The sequence below is a fragment of the Antrostomus carolinensis genome, unplaced genomic scaffold (assembly GCF_000700745.2).
Source record: "Antrostomus carolinensis isolate BGI_N321 unplaced genomic scaffold, ASM70074v2 scaffold170, whole genome shotgun sequence".
In the NCBI taxonomy this organism is placed as follows: domain Eukaryota; kingdom Metazoa; phylum Chordata; class Aves; order Caprimulgiformes; family Caprimulgidae; genus Antrostomus; species Antrostomus carolinensis.
The window spans coordinates 6,314-24,077 of record NW_010288947.1 but is presented as its reverse complement, the minus strand read 5'-3'; the positions used below and the strand labels follow the sequence as shown (position 1 = coordinate 24,077).

Here is a 17,764-nt window from a genome sequence, read left to right as displayed (position 1 = left end):
TTGCCCAGAGAGGTGGTAGAAGCCCCATCCCTGGAAACATTCAGGGTCAGGTTGGACAGGGCTCTGAGCAACCTGATCTAGTAGAAGATGTCCCTGCTCACTGCAGGGAGTTTGGACTAGACGGCCTTGAGAGATCCCTTCCCAAACCATTCTATGATTGCTTAATGACAATTCAAAGCAATATAATAAAGTTTCCAAATAAGCTTTTGGAAATTTGCATATAGTCCTATTCACTCTTACATTTATTCCTTACCTTCATATTTTGATAAATCCACTCCAAAACCTGGCAATTTTCCCATTTAGCATCAGTCCAGCTTTACTTTGTACCTTAAGATGTTGCAGGAAAGGAACCTGCAGAATTATTTCAGTGTACGTGAACAACACACTCCATTAGATAGTGCAAACACAAAGTCTTTCAGCTCTTGGTTCTTTCATGCTACGTTGGGAAAACCCTTGTTTAAAAAGGGGTAAAATTGAGCTTCTGGTAGTTTTTCTAAAGGGTTCATCCAGATTTATGAAACTGCCTCCTTCAAGAGAAAAAGGTTCTTGCTTTGAGAAAGCATTACTCAAAGAGCAAGTGATTCAGCCCATGCCACAGAGCTGAAACACAGGAAGAACTTGGGGATTCTCAGCTCCCAGCCCCATATTTCACCTAAGCTGAAACACTTCTCAGGTATCCATTACACAACTTTTAGTGAGCAATGGAGATTGACTTCTAAAAAAGACTAGAGTTTGAATCAAATGAGAAAAACCTCTCATTTCAAGGAGTAGAATCACAGAATGGTTTGGGTTGGAAGGGACCTTAAAGATCATCCAGTTCCAACCCCCCTGCCAGCAGCAGGGACATCTTCCACTAGACCAGGTTGCTCAAAGCCTCATCCAGCCTGGCCACAAACACTTCCAGGGAGGAGCATCCACAACTTCCTGAGTACAGAATCAATAGTTTAACCTGTGGAAGACTTGCTTCCTATCAGAATAACAGAATCATTCAGCGAACACCAAATGGCACCAAGACAGCTCCACAATGGAATTAATTTCTCTTATGATGGAACATATTTCAAACTGAAAAGCTGAGGTCAGGGAGCGTTAAACTAACATATATTCAACAATGACCTTCCTGAAAACAACTAGCAACTTCTATTTGCTAAATTGAACAAGAGCTTCTTTTTTTTTCTGTTTATACAATATTAACTCGAGCAATATTCACATGAATCATGCACAAAGCCAGCAGAAAAAGATACAATATTCCCTTTAGTATTTCAAGTCTCTTGAAAAACAAAATACTTTAAAGCTCTGGATTTCCAAGCATTCTAGACTGATCAAAAAGGAAATGAGTCGATATATATCAGACACTTTTATTCCTTTTGCTGGAGAACAACTTGCTTTAAACTTCAACCACAATATATAATAAACCTGAAAGGCATTTATGGATCATTAAGCAGCTGTCATACCCAAAGATTTCAAAACAGGATTTGTGCCCTGATGTGCCAAACGCTAGGCATAGAAGTATGAGACAAATCCTGCCTCATGTAGCACAAAACATATATATTAAACTATAAAACAGAAGAACAAAGGATATGGGTGGATGGAGAAGTGAAAATAATAGAAGCTCAGCAAAAAAAAAAAGTCACAGCTTGTCATTTGTTTGTTAATGACAGATAAGAGTAATTTTTGTGCATTAAAGCAAGTGAGGTTTCAAATAATATAATAAATTATATTTACTATATAATGATATTTAATATATATCACACAATATAATAAAATTATATGCATTTTAGCATGATTTTTTTTTTCCCATTAAGAGATGGCAACATAGCAGAAAGTGAGAAAGGCTCCTGAAGGAAGAAAGAGGCTCAAAAATGAGGTCTGTGAATTTCACAGGTGGTAACATTTTATATCTGAAAGCCAAGCTTTGTCTCCAGAGCACACATCCTGCTCATTAGGAAAAATTCTACACTACATCTTTTTTCTTACACTAACAATATTGTGCCATGGTTTGATAACAGACTTCCCACTTCCCTATCTCTTTCAGTTTCAAAATGTAGTGCTTATATATACATTACCAAGCAGTTTAACTTCACAAATCACATGTGTTTATATCAGCTTAACTGATATAGGCATCCATTTGCTTTTTGATTACTAAATTTGGGGTATATTTTAAACACATACTAATTTTCTTTTTAAAAAAACCCCAAACCTGAAGAGTTACGGCACAGAGATGATGACAGCTACACAGCACACAAGTGACCTAACACACAGAGCATGCTTGCAGCAGGTGGTCCCCAAAATTATTTTGGAGAAGTGAGTCTAGGCACAGCTGGTGGTGCCACCTCTCCTGTTCCATCCCACCACGTTGTTCATCTCATCTCATCAGCCGTGTCCTGGGTGCATCAAGCACTGGATTAAGAGCCGGCTGAGGGAGGGGATTGTCCTGCTCTGCTCTGCACTGGGGTGGCCTCACCTCCAGCACTGGGGGTATTTCTGGGCACCACAGTGTAAAAAGGATCTAAAGCTCCTGGAGAGTGTCCAGAGGAGGGACACAAAATTGGTGAAAGGCTTAGCTGAGAAGTCATATGAGGAGAGGCTGAAGTCACTTGGTTTGTTCAGCCTGGAGAAGAGGAGACTGAGAGGAGATCTCATCACAGTCTAGAACTTCCTCCCAAGGGGAAGAGGAGGGGCAGGCGCTGATCTCTTCTCTCTGGCCACCAACGAATGCCAGGAGCAGAGGAAATGGCAGGAAGATGTGGCAGGGGAGGGTGAGGTTGGCCATGAGGAAAAGGTTCTTGAGGCAGAGGGTGGTGGAGCACTGGAACAGGCTCCCCAGGGAGGTGCTCATGGCACCAAGCCTGACAAGATTCCAGCAGCATTTGGCCAAGGCCCTCAGGGACATGGTGTGAATGTTGGGATTGTCCTGTGCAGGGACAGGAGTTGGACTCCATCATCCTTGTGGGTCCTTCCAACTCACAGCATTCTATGATTCTACGATCTGCTCCGTACTCCTCTGCAACCCAAGCAAGAAGCACAGCCTCCAGCACTGCCTGGACTCAAGCTGCAGGTGTGGTGATCAGCACAGGTTGGAGAGCCAAGATCTGCTCCTCTGCAAGTTAACATTGGCCTTTGCTGATCAGTGCAGATTGCCTATGGCCAAGGACAGGCAGGCTTTCATCTCAATGAAAGGGTGACTGTTGTTACAGCTAATCCAGTCTCATTTCAACCTATGTTATCTTGGCATGGGTGATAGGAAAGAGGACAAAAAAAGGGAAAAAAAAAAAAAATGAAAGCTCTCCAACAAGTTTGCAAAAAACATGTAAATTCCCCAATTCAAAATGATCTGGCTAGGTATCAGCCCACTGCTACCCTAAGAGACTTTCAGGAATGAAACTTCTCCTGAAAGCTTTTGGCTCTATGCAGCTGGAGAAGGTACTTTGTGGTTTTTCAGGTGCAGTCCCTTCCTTTTAACATTAAAATTAATGCTTGGCACTTTACAAGATGAGGACTCAGCTCTGGCTTCAACCTGTGCTCTTTCATGAACACTTTTCCCCGTGCAGTTAAATTGGCCACAAATTCAGACAGTGCATTCTTTCTGAACTGTACGTTTTATGATCTTAGTTTAGGGGCCTCGTAAAAGATGTAGTGTGCAAGTCACAGTATCTTACACTCAAAGGTTCATAACCACTGCATCTACACCGATACCCACAGAACTCTTAAAGACACTTCTGCTCGGGAGTGTTTATTGCCAAAACAAATTTCTAGTCCTAACGTTTCTGCCGTGTTCAGCTTCCCGTGGAAAAGTTTAATAGTTTCTATTATAAAGTTGATTTTCTCACATGTTAGATAGTCTAATAGAGCCATGAACTGAACATCTTGCCTCATTTCGTGTTTAAGAGCTGAATTTCAGTTGAGTTTCTTACATATGGCACGAGTACATAAGCATTCAACTTTTATTTCGTGCAGCTATTAGAACTAAAACACGTCAAGAAGTCTTTCTTATTTTCTTCTCTGCTTCTGGGAATGTTACTTACCTCGTGCATTAGACAAGTAACTGAAATGAAAAGCACCATTCCCACGAGAGCAGCATTGGCTGATCAATATTTCTAGTAGGTTAAAGCACGTAAATGTCGTCTGCCACCATGTGGACACAGCTACTCTAGACACACGAAAGGAAGGTTAGACACAAAGTCCCTTGCTTGGATCTCTAGTGCACTGATGTGAAAACAAACATCCGTGGAGGAGCTGACAAAAGGTTGTTTGAGTGATTTTGTTTGTGTCAAATAGCAAAGTTCATCTGTTGCTAATGACTGTCAGATGAAAGCAGAACTATTCTTTGGCCAGGGCTGAGCAAATGATGCCAATATGAATACAGACTATCAGTCTAACATCACTCGATAGTCATCTGACAAAACAAATCAAGGCTGGATGAGAAGAGAATCCTCACCTTGTGAGTTGACTGTGAGAGCGTATTCAGCCTGAATAGAAAAAAAACTTAACTATTACAGTGTAACAAATCAAAAGGATTTCACAAAACCCTGAAAATGATACCTGGGAAGGTATGCTCTGACTGACACCAACTGCAGAGCCTCCCTGACCAACTTCAGCAATGAACTGGGGTAACACTGGAAAAGAGAAGGCTCCGGGGAGATCTCATAGCGGCCTCCCAGTACCTGAAGGGGGCCTACAAGAAAGCTGGGGAAGGACTTTTCATAAGGGCAGTTAATGACAGAACAAGGGGAAATGGATTTAAGCTGAAAGAGGGGAGGGTTAGATGAGATATTAGGAAGAAGTTCTTCACTGTGAGGGTGGTCAGACACTGGAACAGGTTGCCCAAGGAAGTTGTAGATGCTCTCTCCCTGGAAGTGTTTGTGGCCAGGCTGGATGAGGCTTTGAGCAACCTGGTCTAGTGGAAGGTGTCCCTGCTGATGGCAGGGGGGTTGGAACTGGATGAGCTTTAAGGTCCCTCCCAATCCTAACCATTCTATGATTCTATGAACACTAGACACATTCACTCCTTAGTTTGGCCCTAGGGAATTAAAGAGCTATAGAACAGTCCAAATTCATTTGATATCCAGTTTTGCAAGTCTCCTTTCAAGAGCCAGTAGTTTAGGCAAGGACAGGACACATCATTTCTGAGCCCACATCCACCAAAGCCAGATGGAGGTAGTGACCAAGGTCAGAGCAGCAACAAGACTCAAAGGGGTCTTGTACTGATCATAGTTCAATATGGAAACGGACTGAGACTCAGAATAAGAAATCCAGAAGATCAAGAGACAAATTAACTTACACTCCCCTTTGGTGGCTGACCAAAATACCAAATCACCACTTGAAACTCCGAGGGGCAAATAAGTTGATTGTCCTGTGTACAAGAAAATAGCTGCAGTAAATCCCCTTCTGACTGGGAGCAGAAGAAACTAGCTCTACAGCTATAAAGCAATTATTTCCTCTCCAAGAAATCTTGCAACTGGGTAAGGAATAATGACTGTTAGATATGCAAGAAACAACCTATTGAATACCTAAAGGAACTGAAAGTTTCAAGAACAAGATGGTCATCTTCTCTTCAACAGCTACACATCACATGCATGGGTTAGAAATAATGACCAATACAGGAACCATGTAATATTATCTTGTATACAACTTTGGGCCAGATATTCTCCAGGAATGAGAGCATTTGTGCTCATTAAAGACTCACCTCAAGAAAATGGTCACTAAAATCATGGTTAATAAGATCATCTCTCCGTGTGTAATGAAGAACTCACATTGAAGTCAGGCCCAAGCAATCAAAGGCTCTGGGAATGCAGGAAAGATACAGCAGAACAGCCAGTAAAGCAGCGATAAAGTTGTTTTATTTTTCTACATGCCTGAGATTGGAAACTCAAAGCCACCAAACTCTCACCCTGCCACACTCTCAGGTTTAAAAGAAAAAAAAAAAAAAAGAACTGAGAGGAAAAAAACCTGGAGCATCAAGACCACTGCTCAAGGACTTGTGAGATCTTAGCTTCGCAAGGTCTGTGTCTGTGCCCAGGCTGAGCTGTGTGCCATGTGTCATACCTTCAGAGCGATGAGAGCTCTCCGAGAGATGCTGGCTTGCCCGTGCTGTGTGTTTGGTTATCACTCACAAAAAAACCCCAAAAACCCCCAAAAATCTCACAGTACTTCAGTGAGTTCCTAATATTCATCCACTGTAACAGGAGGTTTTCACAGTGTAATCTCAACTCCTCTACTACGAAAACTAATGCAAGAGTTCATTTCTTTTTCCTACTAAGTCCTCATCTTCCTCCGATCATAGAATCATAGAATGGTTTGGGTTGGAAGGGACCTTAAAATCATCGAGTTCCAACCTCCCGGCAATCAGCAGGGACACCTTCCACTAGACCAGGTTGCTCACAATGCTTCAGTGAGTTCCTAATATTCATCCCCTGTAAGAGGAGGTTTTCACAGTGTAATCTCAACTCCTCTACTATAAAAACTAATGCAAGACTTCATTTAATTCTCCTACTAAGTCCTCATCTTCCTCCAATACTCCACACATATTCCTAACTTAGCAGCTGCAGAGTTTGTGGGGCCAGCTACCTACTGAACGATCTCCCAGTGCCTAATGCTATTGAGAGCTGAGCAATTCACTCCCATTTTTAGCAACTGTCTTGTGCTTCACCTTTGACAATGCTCTGGAATGAGTGGGATTTTTTTGTTGTTGTTGATATTATTAGACATAAGTCATTAATTTCCCTTTGAAAAAGAAAGAACACACTTGTATTTTTGTTATAGAGTCAAAGAGCTGAAATTGTAACTGGAAATTTATGATCTTACCTAATATTATCCAACATAAAAAGCTACTCTGTGAACTTCGTGATGGATTCAATTTTACAAATACAAAATACGGGGATTGAAACAATTTGTGCTCACGTACAGATGGAAGTTATTACGAACTTCGGAATTAACACACATTGTTTTGACTTCGGAATGTAACAGCAAAGCAAGTTTCTCCAAATAAATGCTCTATCAAGCTAGAGCTGAGCTGCTTCTAATTCCAGCTGAATTCTCCCGAGTGCAAGATGTGGTTTTCGTTGTTATTACCCCGCTGTTTTACAAAACAGTACCACTTTATCTCTAGAAGAGTTTTTATTTCAGTAATTTTACTTAGTACCTATCTAGCCTCACTTCTTCCTCACTCACATTTCTCTTTTTTCCCTTTCTTGTGAAAGGGAAAAAAACAAAAAAATATAAAAATCTGTGAAACCAGGGAAGTTTATACAAATCCTTTCAAGTATTTCTTTAAGTTGATACAAGTTTTTCCTGTGCTCTTTGTTTCTCAACCCACAGTCATCAAATCAAGACTTGCATGAATGATTCCAGTAAGGTGATGGAGACCAAACCTCTTAACACTCCAGTAGAGTCAGAACTGCTCCTCCTAGTCACTTCCAATCGTCTCAGAGCAGCCAGAGGGAATTAAGTAACCAATGTGCATTTATTCATGACAGAGTAATTTGCAGGACTGGTTCCTTGAATTAAGGCCAACACATTTGGGCCTTAAAAGGATTCCCTCACAGGTTGTGATGGTCAAGAGATAAAGAAGAGGCAGCTGCTTACTCTCCATCCAAACTTAAATTATTTTCACACATTTAGATGAACTACATACATCTGGAAGCTTTTCTTGAAGGAGCTTTAAGATCTTCTAAAAGCTACTTAAATTCAACAGTTCCAGCCTCCAAAGGAACACACAAAGGATTCAAAACCATCTCATGTTTTCAGATCAAGTCAGCCCCTGAATATAGAACTGTTGTGATACATTTCTGCATGTTATCTACCTGTTCTGCTTTCACAACAATAACACTTCCCCTTGGCAGAACTATAAAAAGCTGCAGGATTTGACCAAGGATATCAAAACAAAGATGACTACAACCGTTTGCATGGACTTCAGTAACACCTTCCTGATTAAATAAGTAGAAGCTCCTCCCAAAAATTCTGATTTACTTTTATTATGTTTTTATATTCAACAGCATACAATCTCAGGCATTAACATGTGAACCACTGGTGTTGTACAAACCACTTCAAAGTTTGGCCACCGACTACTCTGGCTTCTACCAGCACCACTGACCCCATGTAAATTTGGAAACTTTTTTTATACAAAAATGAACTAAAGTCTTCATTTACTTTTATGAGTTTAAACACACGCCAGTGATTCCAGAAACCAACTGCAAGGACTTGGAAGGCAACATGGGTAAGTGATCATGTGTTCAACTCTTCATAGTCCTTTAGAAATAGGACAAGAACAAAATCAGAATGAGATATTTCAGTAGGTCCAACAGCAGTAACAACTCAGAGATAACAAGGCAAAGAGAAAAACAGGGAAACAAGTGAAGTGGTGACAGTTACTATACAGAAAGATCACAGAATCACAGAATTGTAAGGGTTGGAAGGGACTTCAGGAGATCATCCAGTCCAACCCCCCTAACAAAGCAGGTTCCCTACAACAAGTTGTACAGGGCTGCATCCAGGTGGGTTTGAACATCTCCAGAGATGGAGACTCCACACCCTCTCTGGGCAGCCTGTCCCAGGGCTCCGGCACCCTCACAGCAAAGGTTTTCCTTCAGTTTGTGTGGAACTTCTGGTGTTCCAGTTTGTGCCCATTGCCCCTTGTCCTGTCACTGGGCACCACCCAGAAGAGCCCGGCCCCATCCATTTGGTCACCACATTTCAGATCTTGATAGACATTGATCAGATCCCCTCTCAGGCTGCTCTTCTCCAGGCTGAACAGTCCCAGCTCTCTCAGCCTCTCCTCACACGGGAGATGTTCCAGGCCCCTCATCATCTCTGTGGCCTCTGCTGGACTCTCTCCAGAAGATCCCTGTCCCTCTGGAACTGGGGAGCCCAGAACTGGACACAACACTCCAGATGTGGCCTCAGCAGGGCAGAGTAGAGGGGGAGGAGAACCTCCCTTGACCTGCTGGCCACGCTCTTTTTAATGCCCCCCAGGATACTGTTGGCCTTCCTGGCCACAAGGACACACTACAGGCACAAGCGCCAACTAACCAAGACTACAAGAAATAATGGAAAGGCTACCAACTTGGGCTCAATGAAGAGTTCATAATCTCAATCAAGAAAGAAGCACAGAGCACTTGCAACCACAGAACTGAACGTCAAACTCCAGAATAGGAACAAAACCATGAATGGGCTGAAAAGCAAAGCAAAGCAGCATCACAACTCACAAGTTACAGGATGAACTAATGTATTTACATAAGTAGAGATTAAGGAAAGCATTGATGTGATAGTAATGGAGAGAGAAAGCTATCAAAGCATTTGAAGGAAAGAGTATTTAATCTCCTCTCTCACTAGTCTTCCCTTTGAAAGTCAAGTGTGAACAGCTGGCTGCCATTATTAATACCAGCAACAAAGAGTCACAGTCTAAGTTATATTAACAGCTCGGTTAAGTGAATTTCTAAGATTAGCAGGACTTGATTAACTTCATCTTAAGATATTTTAGCCTTTAAGTAATTTCAGAGCCATTGGAGGTTATCTTCCAAAATACACTAAGCATGGGCAAGATACCAGAAGTCTGGAAAATGGTAAATGCAATCCAAGCTTAAAAAACAAACAACACAAAAAGATCCAGAAGCTTTATACTTCAGTTTGGGGTGGGGAATGGGGAAAAAGTGGTGGAAGAAAGAACTGGAAAAACAAACCAAATAACTAAGCATAAAAAGATCATATTTTTCAATACTAAAACCTTCAGACCAATCTAATTTCAAGTCTTACAAACAGGTTAGAAACTGAAATGTCATATTTCTGTTGGAATATGAATAAATCTCTTGGCAGTTTATGGTGTAATATGCTCACGGGCACGTTGGGGAAATGGGATATTGATGAAGTATGAATGAATACAGAGCAAGTGAGTACTCTTTGGGTGTAGTTAAACAATGGTCCACTGCTGTAAATGGAAGTGTTAGTGAAGTGCAGCTCCACTTGGCTCTAGGCTTTACCTCAGTTCTATTTAATATTTTAATTAGGTGAGCTGGATAGAGAATAGGCTCAGATGCAGACAGCACAAAGCTGAGATTGACTTCTCAACCTACCTTTCCCCATCTTCTAGAAGTATGTCACCAAATCAGAGACACGATTAAGAAAATGGAGCATCTAAGGGACAGTCAAGGTACAGCATGCAAAACATGAATTAAACAAATCACCTGCAAAAATTCATAATGGACTATTTTGTTGAAGAGATTTGGGATTGCTGGTTGCAATGAATGAAAAAATCCACTGGTTTAGGCTGTTAAGAGTACAAACCTATCGGAACATAATGAAATTAAAAAAAAATGACAAGACCCATGAAGCATTTTTCCCATCCTATTCAATGTTTTGAAGGCAACAGCTCCACAGCATATCCAGCTTTGGGCACTGCACTTCAAGAAAGATGTGTATTCAGATGGAGGAGACAAGAAAGACGCTCAGAAGTTAAGAGACACGATCCATGGCATAACACTTCAGAAAGGAGAAGTTGTCTTTCAATGCTAAAAGTTTGCAAAGAAGAAGAGACTTAAATTAGTAGATTATTAAAATAAGTTATTATATCATAGAATCTTAGAACTGTTTTGGTTGGAAAAGATCTTAAACATAATCGAGTCCAACCATGAACCAAACACTGCCAAGTCCTCGACTAACCCATGTTCCTATGCACCACATCTACATGTCTTTTAAATACCTTCAGGGATGGTGACTCCACCACTGCCCTGGGAGCCTGTTCCAATGCTTGACAACCCTTGTGCTGAAGAAGTTTGTCCTCATATCCAGTCTAAACATCCTCTAGGGCAACCTGAAGCAGTTTACTCTTGTCCTGTTGCTTGTTACTTGGGAGATGAAACCAACTCCCACCTCTCCACACCCTCCTTTCAGGTAGTTGCAGAGAGCGAGAAGGTCTCCCCTCAACCTCCTCTTCCAGCCACTCTTCCCCAAGCCTGGAGCGTTGCATGGGGTTGTTGTGACCCAAGTGCAGGACCCAGCAGTAAACGTGGTTAAACAGTAACAAAACAGATTTGGATTAGATGTCAGGGAAGACTTTAATGGCCGGGACAGTCAAGCTTTGGAACCAAGTAGTACTTAGATCACAGGCTTTCCTTCAGGAAAAGTTACACAAACATCTACCAGGGATGGCAGGAGAGCAGCTGACCCTGCTCTAGGATTAGGCGACAGCCTGAATGGCCTCCCCAGGTCCTTTGCAGAGCAGCTTTTTGAATGTTTTCCGAATTCCATACCAAACATTTAGCAGCAGGTAGTATTATCATCTCAAATACAAGTTTGTAAACTCAAACTCTCATGCATTTGCCAGTGTAAAGGATGATTTTAAAAATAAGTAAATACACATGATTAGGACACTTTTTTTTTTTTTTTAAACTATAAAGTCATGCATTGGTAAGACAAGATTTTCCAGCTGGTTGTGTTTTCTTATCATAAGTACAGTAGTCAAATACTAGTTAAAGCAATAATACAGCAAAATTAAAGCAGCAATGAGAATGATACACATGGATCTTCAAGTATGACAGAATTAACCAAAACAAAACAGAAAACATTTAGAATTTTCAAAACAGTGTGTACAGACTCATAGTATTTATCTGAAAAGGTAAAGATTCATTATTAGCTGACAAGCCCTTCTCCAAGCACCACAAGAGAAAGACTCGAGCACAAAGCACTAAGTGAAGACAATCATTTGAAGAACACTTCCACTAGTTCACAGATGTGCCATAAAAAAAATGAGTATCACAAGCCAGTAGATGCACACTCATGTGATACTGACACTAAGCAGATGGTAGATGTTCATTTAAAAAAAAAAATCTTAGTGTACTAACCTGTGCTATATTTTTGTTGAGAAGATATACTCCATATTCAAACTGAAGCTTCTCCCCTCCCTTTGGATATAAAGGAAATCTGATGGAAAACAAAAAAAAAAAAGAAAAAAGGGAAGAAAAAAACATTATTTAAGGTGAAATTATTCAGATGCTTAAGTAAACTTCAAAAAGCCACAGACTCCTTTTCTGAGAAGGTGAAGATTTAAAAAGCCTCCCTTGCTGACTTCTCCCAGGAACTCTGTCCACAGGATGTACTTAGGAGCCCTCTGCAACTCCAGTCAATCTGCCTTTTAAAAACTGATGTCAAAATTCAGCTAATTAATTACATTTTCTCATGTATTTTAGGTTTTGCAAAGATGTTTTATGACTCTCCCAGTGCTGCAAGATTCCTTTTACTAAGTGAAGCAGGTTTTAAGAAGCATACAGCATAACACCAGATTCCTTTGTATTCAGCCATTTGCACTTGGTCATTTCATTTCCAAACAGAAATAATCTTTTAAGAAAGGGGTTATCTTTTGATTAAACTATTATTTTGTGATTGAAAGAGCATAAATCTCTTCACACACAGAAGACATTTGAAGGGTCGTTGACCAACACACAGAAGAACACTAAGAAGGTACAAGTGATTCCTTTCAACAAGCTTCATATATGTACCAAAGGCTCAAGGTAACTACAGCCTCTGCAAATACTATATTCCTAAAGTTTATTTTTCCTTTTTAATAAATAAAGCATTTTCCACAATTTTAAATACCTAGATGTAGCAAATAGCTTATAAGAAAGTAGCATTTCTCTCTTAGCTCTCAGTTGCTGTGTGAGATGAGAGAAGCAAAACTTTAGTCCCTAAAGTAGTGAAACTCTTTGACAGTCTGCATTAAAGAATATAATTTTATACGTATGTTCTAGGAATCTTTGCTTAAGTGAAGCAGTTCTCATAAACAGTTTTAATATTTGTACACTGCATTTCTTAGGATTGTCTTTCTCCTCTTCCTTACCACCAGAGGTTAGGAGGTCACCATGGTCAATACGATAATCTTAGTACAATCTAAAATTTACGTTTATGGGAACTACATCATGAAATGAGCTTTTTGCCTTTTCAAGATCTGTATGTTCTGTAGCTCCTAATCAAGATGCTGAGTGTATTATCTGCACAAAACCCACATTACATCAGAAACCAAAGTCTCTCTCAAATATAAGATAACAAACATAGAAGATCAGTATCTACTAGAAACAACACACATTCTAGAGGAGTGATTACGCAGAGTGTATTTTATCATCAATCAGCCCAACAGTAGAGTACATTTGCAACTTTTAAGGAGAATTATATAGTGCCATTAAAGCTAAAGGTGAACAGGTCATGATCACAGCAGATCAAATATTAAGACGTCAGCTTCAAGTTTTATGCTACTTTCAAACTCACTAGGTCACTTCAAGTTGAGGAATATAAAAATCATCGAAAATAGTATATATCTAGCTCACCTTGCTTAATAGATCTATAAATTCAACTAGTTCCCCATGCAAGAAAATAAAACCTTTCAAAGTGAACACATGCTAGAAAAATTCCACGACGCTTTATCCTAAGTGTAAAATACAAATCACTAGGAATTCATTTCGATATCTACAATTACACTACCCAACTAGAGCAGGATTTAAAGCATATCATTACAATTAACAGAATCAAATGCACTCAAGCTTGACAATAAAAGCCCCATTAGGAACACAAGCCATGTTTCACTAGAAGATACTATTTCATTAAGTCACTAATAATAGAACTCCCATTACTAGACACAGAGCTCTTCAATACATCCACTATAGAAAAGAGGATAAAATCTGTTTTACAGCATTCGCTACCATCTCCCACACACACATTCTTTTAAGTAGTAAAAGATTAAGCTTTTCTGTTTATCATGTTGATACTGCTCCCTTTGCTAATATTCACATTTCTCTCCTCTAACTTCCACTAATTAATCTTGAAAGACTCTGAACTACATACATCCTCGTGTCAGCTTTTGTAACATAATCATTTACATGAAAGTCTGGAAAAATGTCAGCGGATGTCTTTGTGTATGTACATTTATGACTCAGAGAAAAATCTTACCAACTTTTATGTCTCTTTCTTTACATGTTATCTTGCTTGCCCATTAAGCCTTGGTCACAAGCAATAAACTTAAGGAAAAGGAACCACGACATTTTATATAGTGCTTTGTTGAATATAATTGAATGCAACTTTAACTGTTGGCTCCCTATGCGAAATTCTTCTTGCTTGCTCCTTAGAAAAGCACGACCGTAAGCTAAATCTCTCCCTTTGGCATACTGCAAAAAGTTAAGTCTGCTGTGTAAGGTTTTAGTTATACTTGCCCAGAAAAAAAAAAAAAAAAAATACACTTGAAAACTACTATTTTAGTATTTTTATAATCACAAAGCACTCAATAAAATGCAAAATGGCATCCGCCTGCCCGTTCTACTCCAACATGTACCTTCCCTGTTTCCATTCTTGCCGATATGTTTGGAAAAAAAAAATAATAAAAAATGTTTCTTTAAAGCAGAACACAGATACTTACTCTAAGATGACAAATTCAAAGGAATAAATGTAATAAATTTAGTGGAAAGAAGAAAAAAAAACCCCAAACAAACAAGCCACAGGTGTCTGCTGTGTAATCACCAGAAGAAATCACCTGAGAGAAGTTACCAAGTAGTAGGAAACTTGTTCTGAGTACAATCAGAAGTTGAGCTCTGGTCCTCCTCAGAGCAGTATACTTACACACTGTAAGGAAACCATACACCTACCATGTCAGCAGGCAGTAATTATGAACAAATCACCTTCTGCTCTGTGAGGTTCAAAGTGTGCCCTTGTAAAAACACGTTGATATTTATCTTATGACTATGAAATATTACTTGTCAATAGTGTGTAGACTTCTTAAAACACAGCCCTAATACAACCCTGAGTTTACAGGAGATATTCTATTCCTGTACACAAAAGACCACACTGCTCAGCTGGCATAGAGCAGCAATAATTTTAGCAGTGATTCATGAAATTCTTAGTTCAGAGAACATTAACGATGCAGGAAAAACACAACATTTAGTAACTGATAACAGGTTAAGCCCATTTATAATTGTTTCTGCACCTCGTGTTTCCACTGTACTCAAGGTTATTCTTGCTTCACTGAAGACATCTGACATGTCAGCAATGATAAAAGCCTGTGTTGGGAAAAAAGCACAAGGAGTAGTAGTGACAAAGGGAGTAACAAGCACATAGAAAGGCAGCATTAGGATCTATGACAATTGTGCCAAAGATGTTGAAATTAAATAACTTCCTATAAGAATTAGGAAGGTGAAGAGCAATGTATAAAAGTGATCCAAAATGCACACCAGACTGATTTTAACCAGATGGTCAATATGCCTTGAAGATCATAGAATGGTTTGGATTGGAAGGGACCTTAAAGCTCACCCAGTTCCAACCCCCCTGCCAGCAGCAGGGACACCTTCCACTAGACCAGGTTGCTCAAAGCCTCATCCAACCTGGCCTTCAACACTTCCAGGGAGGGGACATCCACAACTTCCTTGGGCAACCTGTTCCAGTGTCTGACCACCCTCACAGTGAAGAACTTCTTCCTAATATCTCATCTAAACCTCCCCTCTTTCAGCTTAAACCCATTGCCCCTTGTTCTGTCATTAGTTGTCCTTATGAAAAGTCCTTCCCCAGCTTTCTTGTAGGCCCCCTTCAGGTACTGGGAGGCCGCTATAAGATCTCCCCGGAGCCTTCTCTTCTCCAGGCTGAACAGCCCCAACTTTCTCAGCCTGTCTTCACAGCAGAGCTGCTCCAGCCCTGGCATCATCCTGGTGGCCCTTCTCTGGACTTGTTCTAACTGGTGCAGGTCTTTCTTATGTTGGGGGCTCCAGAACTGGACGCAGTACTCCAGGTGGGGCCTTACAAGAGCGGAGTAGAAGGGCAGAATCACCTCCCTCGACCTGCTGGACACGTTTCTCTTGATGCGATCTAAGATAACATAAAGAGGATTCTCAATCTTAAAAGCTTACATTTGTTTTGGAAGTTTTATGTTTTGCTTATTTAATCCTGAAGGACCAGGACAAATGCAAAGTTTTTATTAATTTCTTTTGTGTCATGTGTTCTCTTTTATAGGACTCACTGGGATACAAGTCAGAAGACCAGTGTCACCCAGCTGTACCACACTGCAGGAACAGAGGCAAATCCATAATAAACCACAAAACATACACATGCATGACATTTTTAGACACATAGCTCACCTCCCCTTTCATGGTACGTTGCTTTGGACAACAGTTGTGTTCTCCTACTTGTGATACCACAATGACAGAACAGTTTCTTCCACAGTAAACCAGAACATCATGCTTACAGCCTCAAAGCACGCATGAGACTCCTACTAATTAATACATTCAAGATCCAAGATTTCTCGGTCTCACAAGGTTTTGATTGCCATTTCTCATGGGCAACAGTAAAAAAAAATATCATAGAAGCAGTTACAAGGTATTTCTAATAATCTGTGAATAATTTCATCTTATCAGAGCTTAGAATAGAGATGGCAACTCATCTACCCCCACCTTACCTCTCTCCCATCTCTCTTGCTTGAAAGGTTCCCAAGAATAAGCATCTCCTCTCTACCTGCAATCTTAATCGCAAGAAGTCAACATCAACTGCTTTAGTTCAACCTATGCTTTATTAATTACTGTCACAATTCCTAAGCACATGTCAGCTGTTGGATAAAGAACTCTTCAACGTAAACATGGTCCAAGAAAAAACAGCATGGAAGTCAGAGGGAGGACATTATTAACAGCTAGTCAAGAAACTTTCCTCGTCCATGGAAGGCATCTAATGTTCAAATCAGATACTGTCCTTCACACTGAAATGCTGTGTTTAACACAACTGGATGCCACTAACCACAAGCACTTCTAAGAACAAAGAAGCGGTTTTTAACATACATAAGGCAATTGATTTTCAGTCTATTTACACATAAAGAGCTTTTGCTGATAGGCAATGAGCAAGCAAACAAGTATGAGCAGGTCAAGGCTTAGAGCACTGCTGATCTACGTAACCAAATATATCTACATGTAAGAAACTCAAGTGAGTCCAACAAATCAAAGTGTGTACTCAAGTGAATACAGATTAGTGTGAGCCTAAGAGGAAGAATCTCTAATTTCCTTGTAAACTGCTCAGGCAAACAGGGGTGGAAAAGGAAGAAAACTCAGCTAAAAGGAGTAGTTAAGTGAAGTGTCAACATTGGTGTTATTTTATACCGTAGACTCTATGTGAAAGTTTCTAGAGTACTGAGCCTCATTAAACTCTCCCAAAAGAGTTGTGAAAAGGAAAAAGTGAGGTGAAGGTTACGTGCTTTGTTCACAGAAACTCTGGTGGGGAAAAGTAATCCCAAGTCAGCCTTTTAAATAAAAAACAGGGCTGAAAGTCTACCTCTTCTCCAAGTTCAAACTACAGAACCAGCACCCTACCATCAATAGTGGAATTAATGGAGTTCTTCAATGAACTTGCAACACTTCACAAATGTTAAGTTTTAAAATACATACTCAGTTTGAACATTTGCATAAGAAATACCATTCTGATGTGTATCAAGCTTACAGCGACCCAACTACACCAACAACAGGACTCTTAAGGAGCTGTTACTTTGGAGTTAGAAAAAAAAATCTCATTAGATTAAAGACTAAGATGGTATTTAGTCAAATAGAACACACCTTAGACATAAGAAACATGCACACCTCTAAAACTGAAAAGCAAAGTATAATCTTACTACAGTAAATTACACCTTAAGGTTTCAAAGAAGGAAGACAGGTTACTAAACTGTCAACTCCAGTTTAAAAGTCTTTCTATCTGATCAATGTCTAAAAAGATCTGAAATGTGGGGGCCAAATGGATGGGGCCGGGCTCTTCTGGGTGGTGCCCAGTGACA

General features: G+C 40.1%; 1 protein-coding gene across 1 annotated transcript in view; it reads right to left on the bottom strand.

Annotated features, from left to right (window-relative positions):
• LOC104525176 (UV radiation resistance-associated gene protein-like) overlaps window positions 1–11,910 on the bottom strand; it is a gene marked incomplete at its 5' end in the record, with an annotated part of 34,552 nt that extends 22,642 nt beyond the window's left edge. Inside the window, one exon of the mRNA XM_010168256.1 lies at window positions 11,832–11,910. Within this exon, the coding sequence (XP_010166558.1) occupies window positions 11,832–11,910 (79 nt within the window). The remainder of the gene's footprint in view (window positions 1–11,831) is intronic.
• Window positions 11,911–17,764: the final 5,854 nt, after the last annotated feature.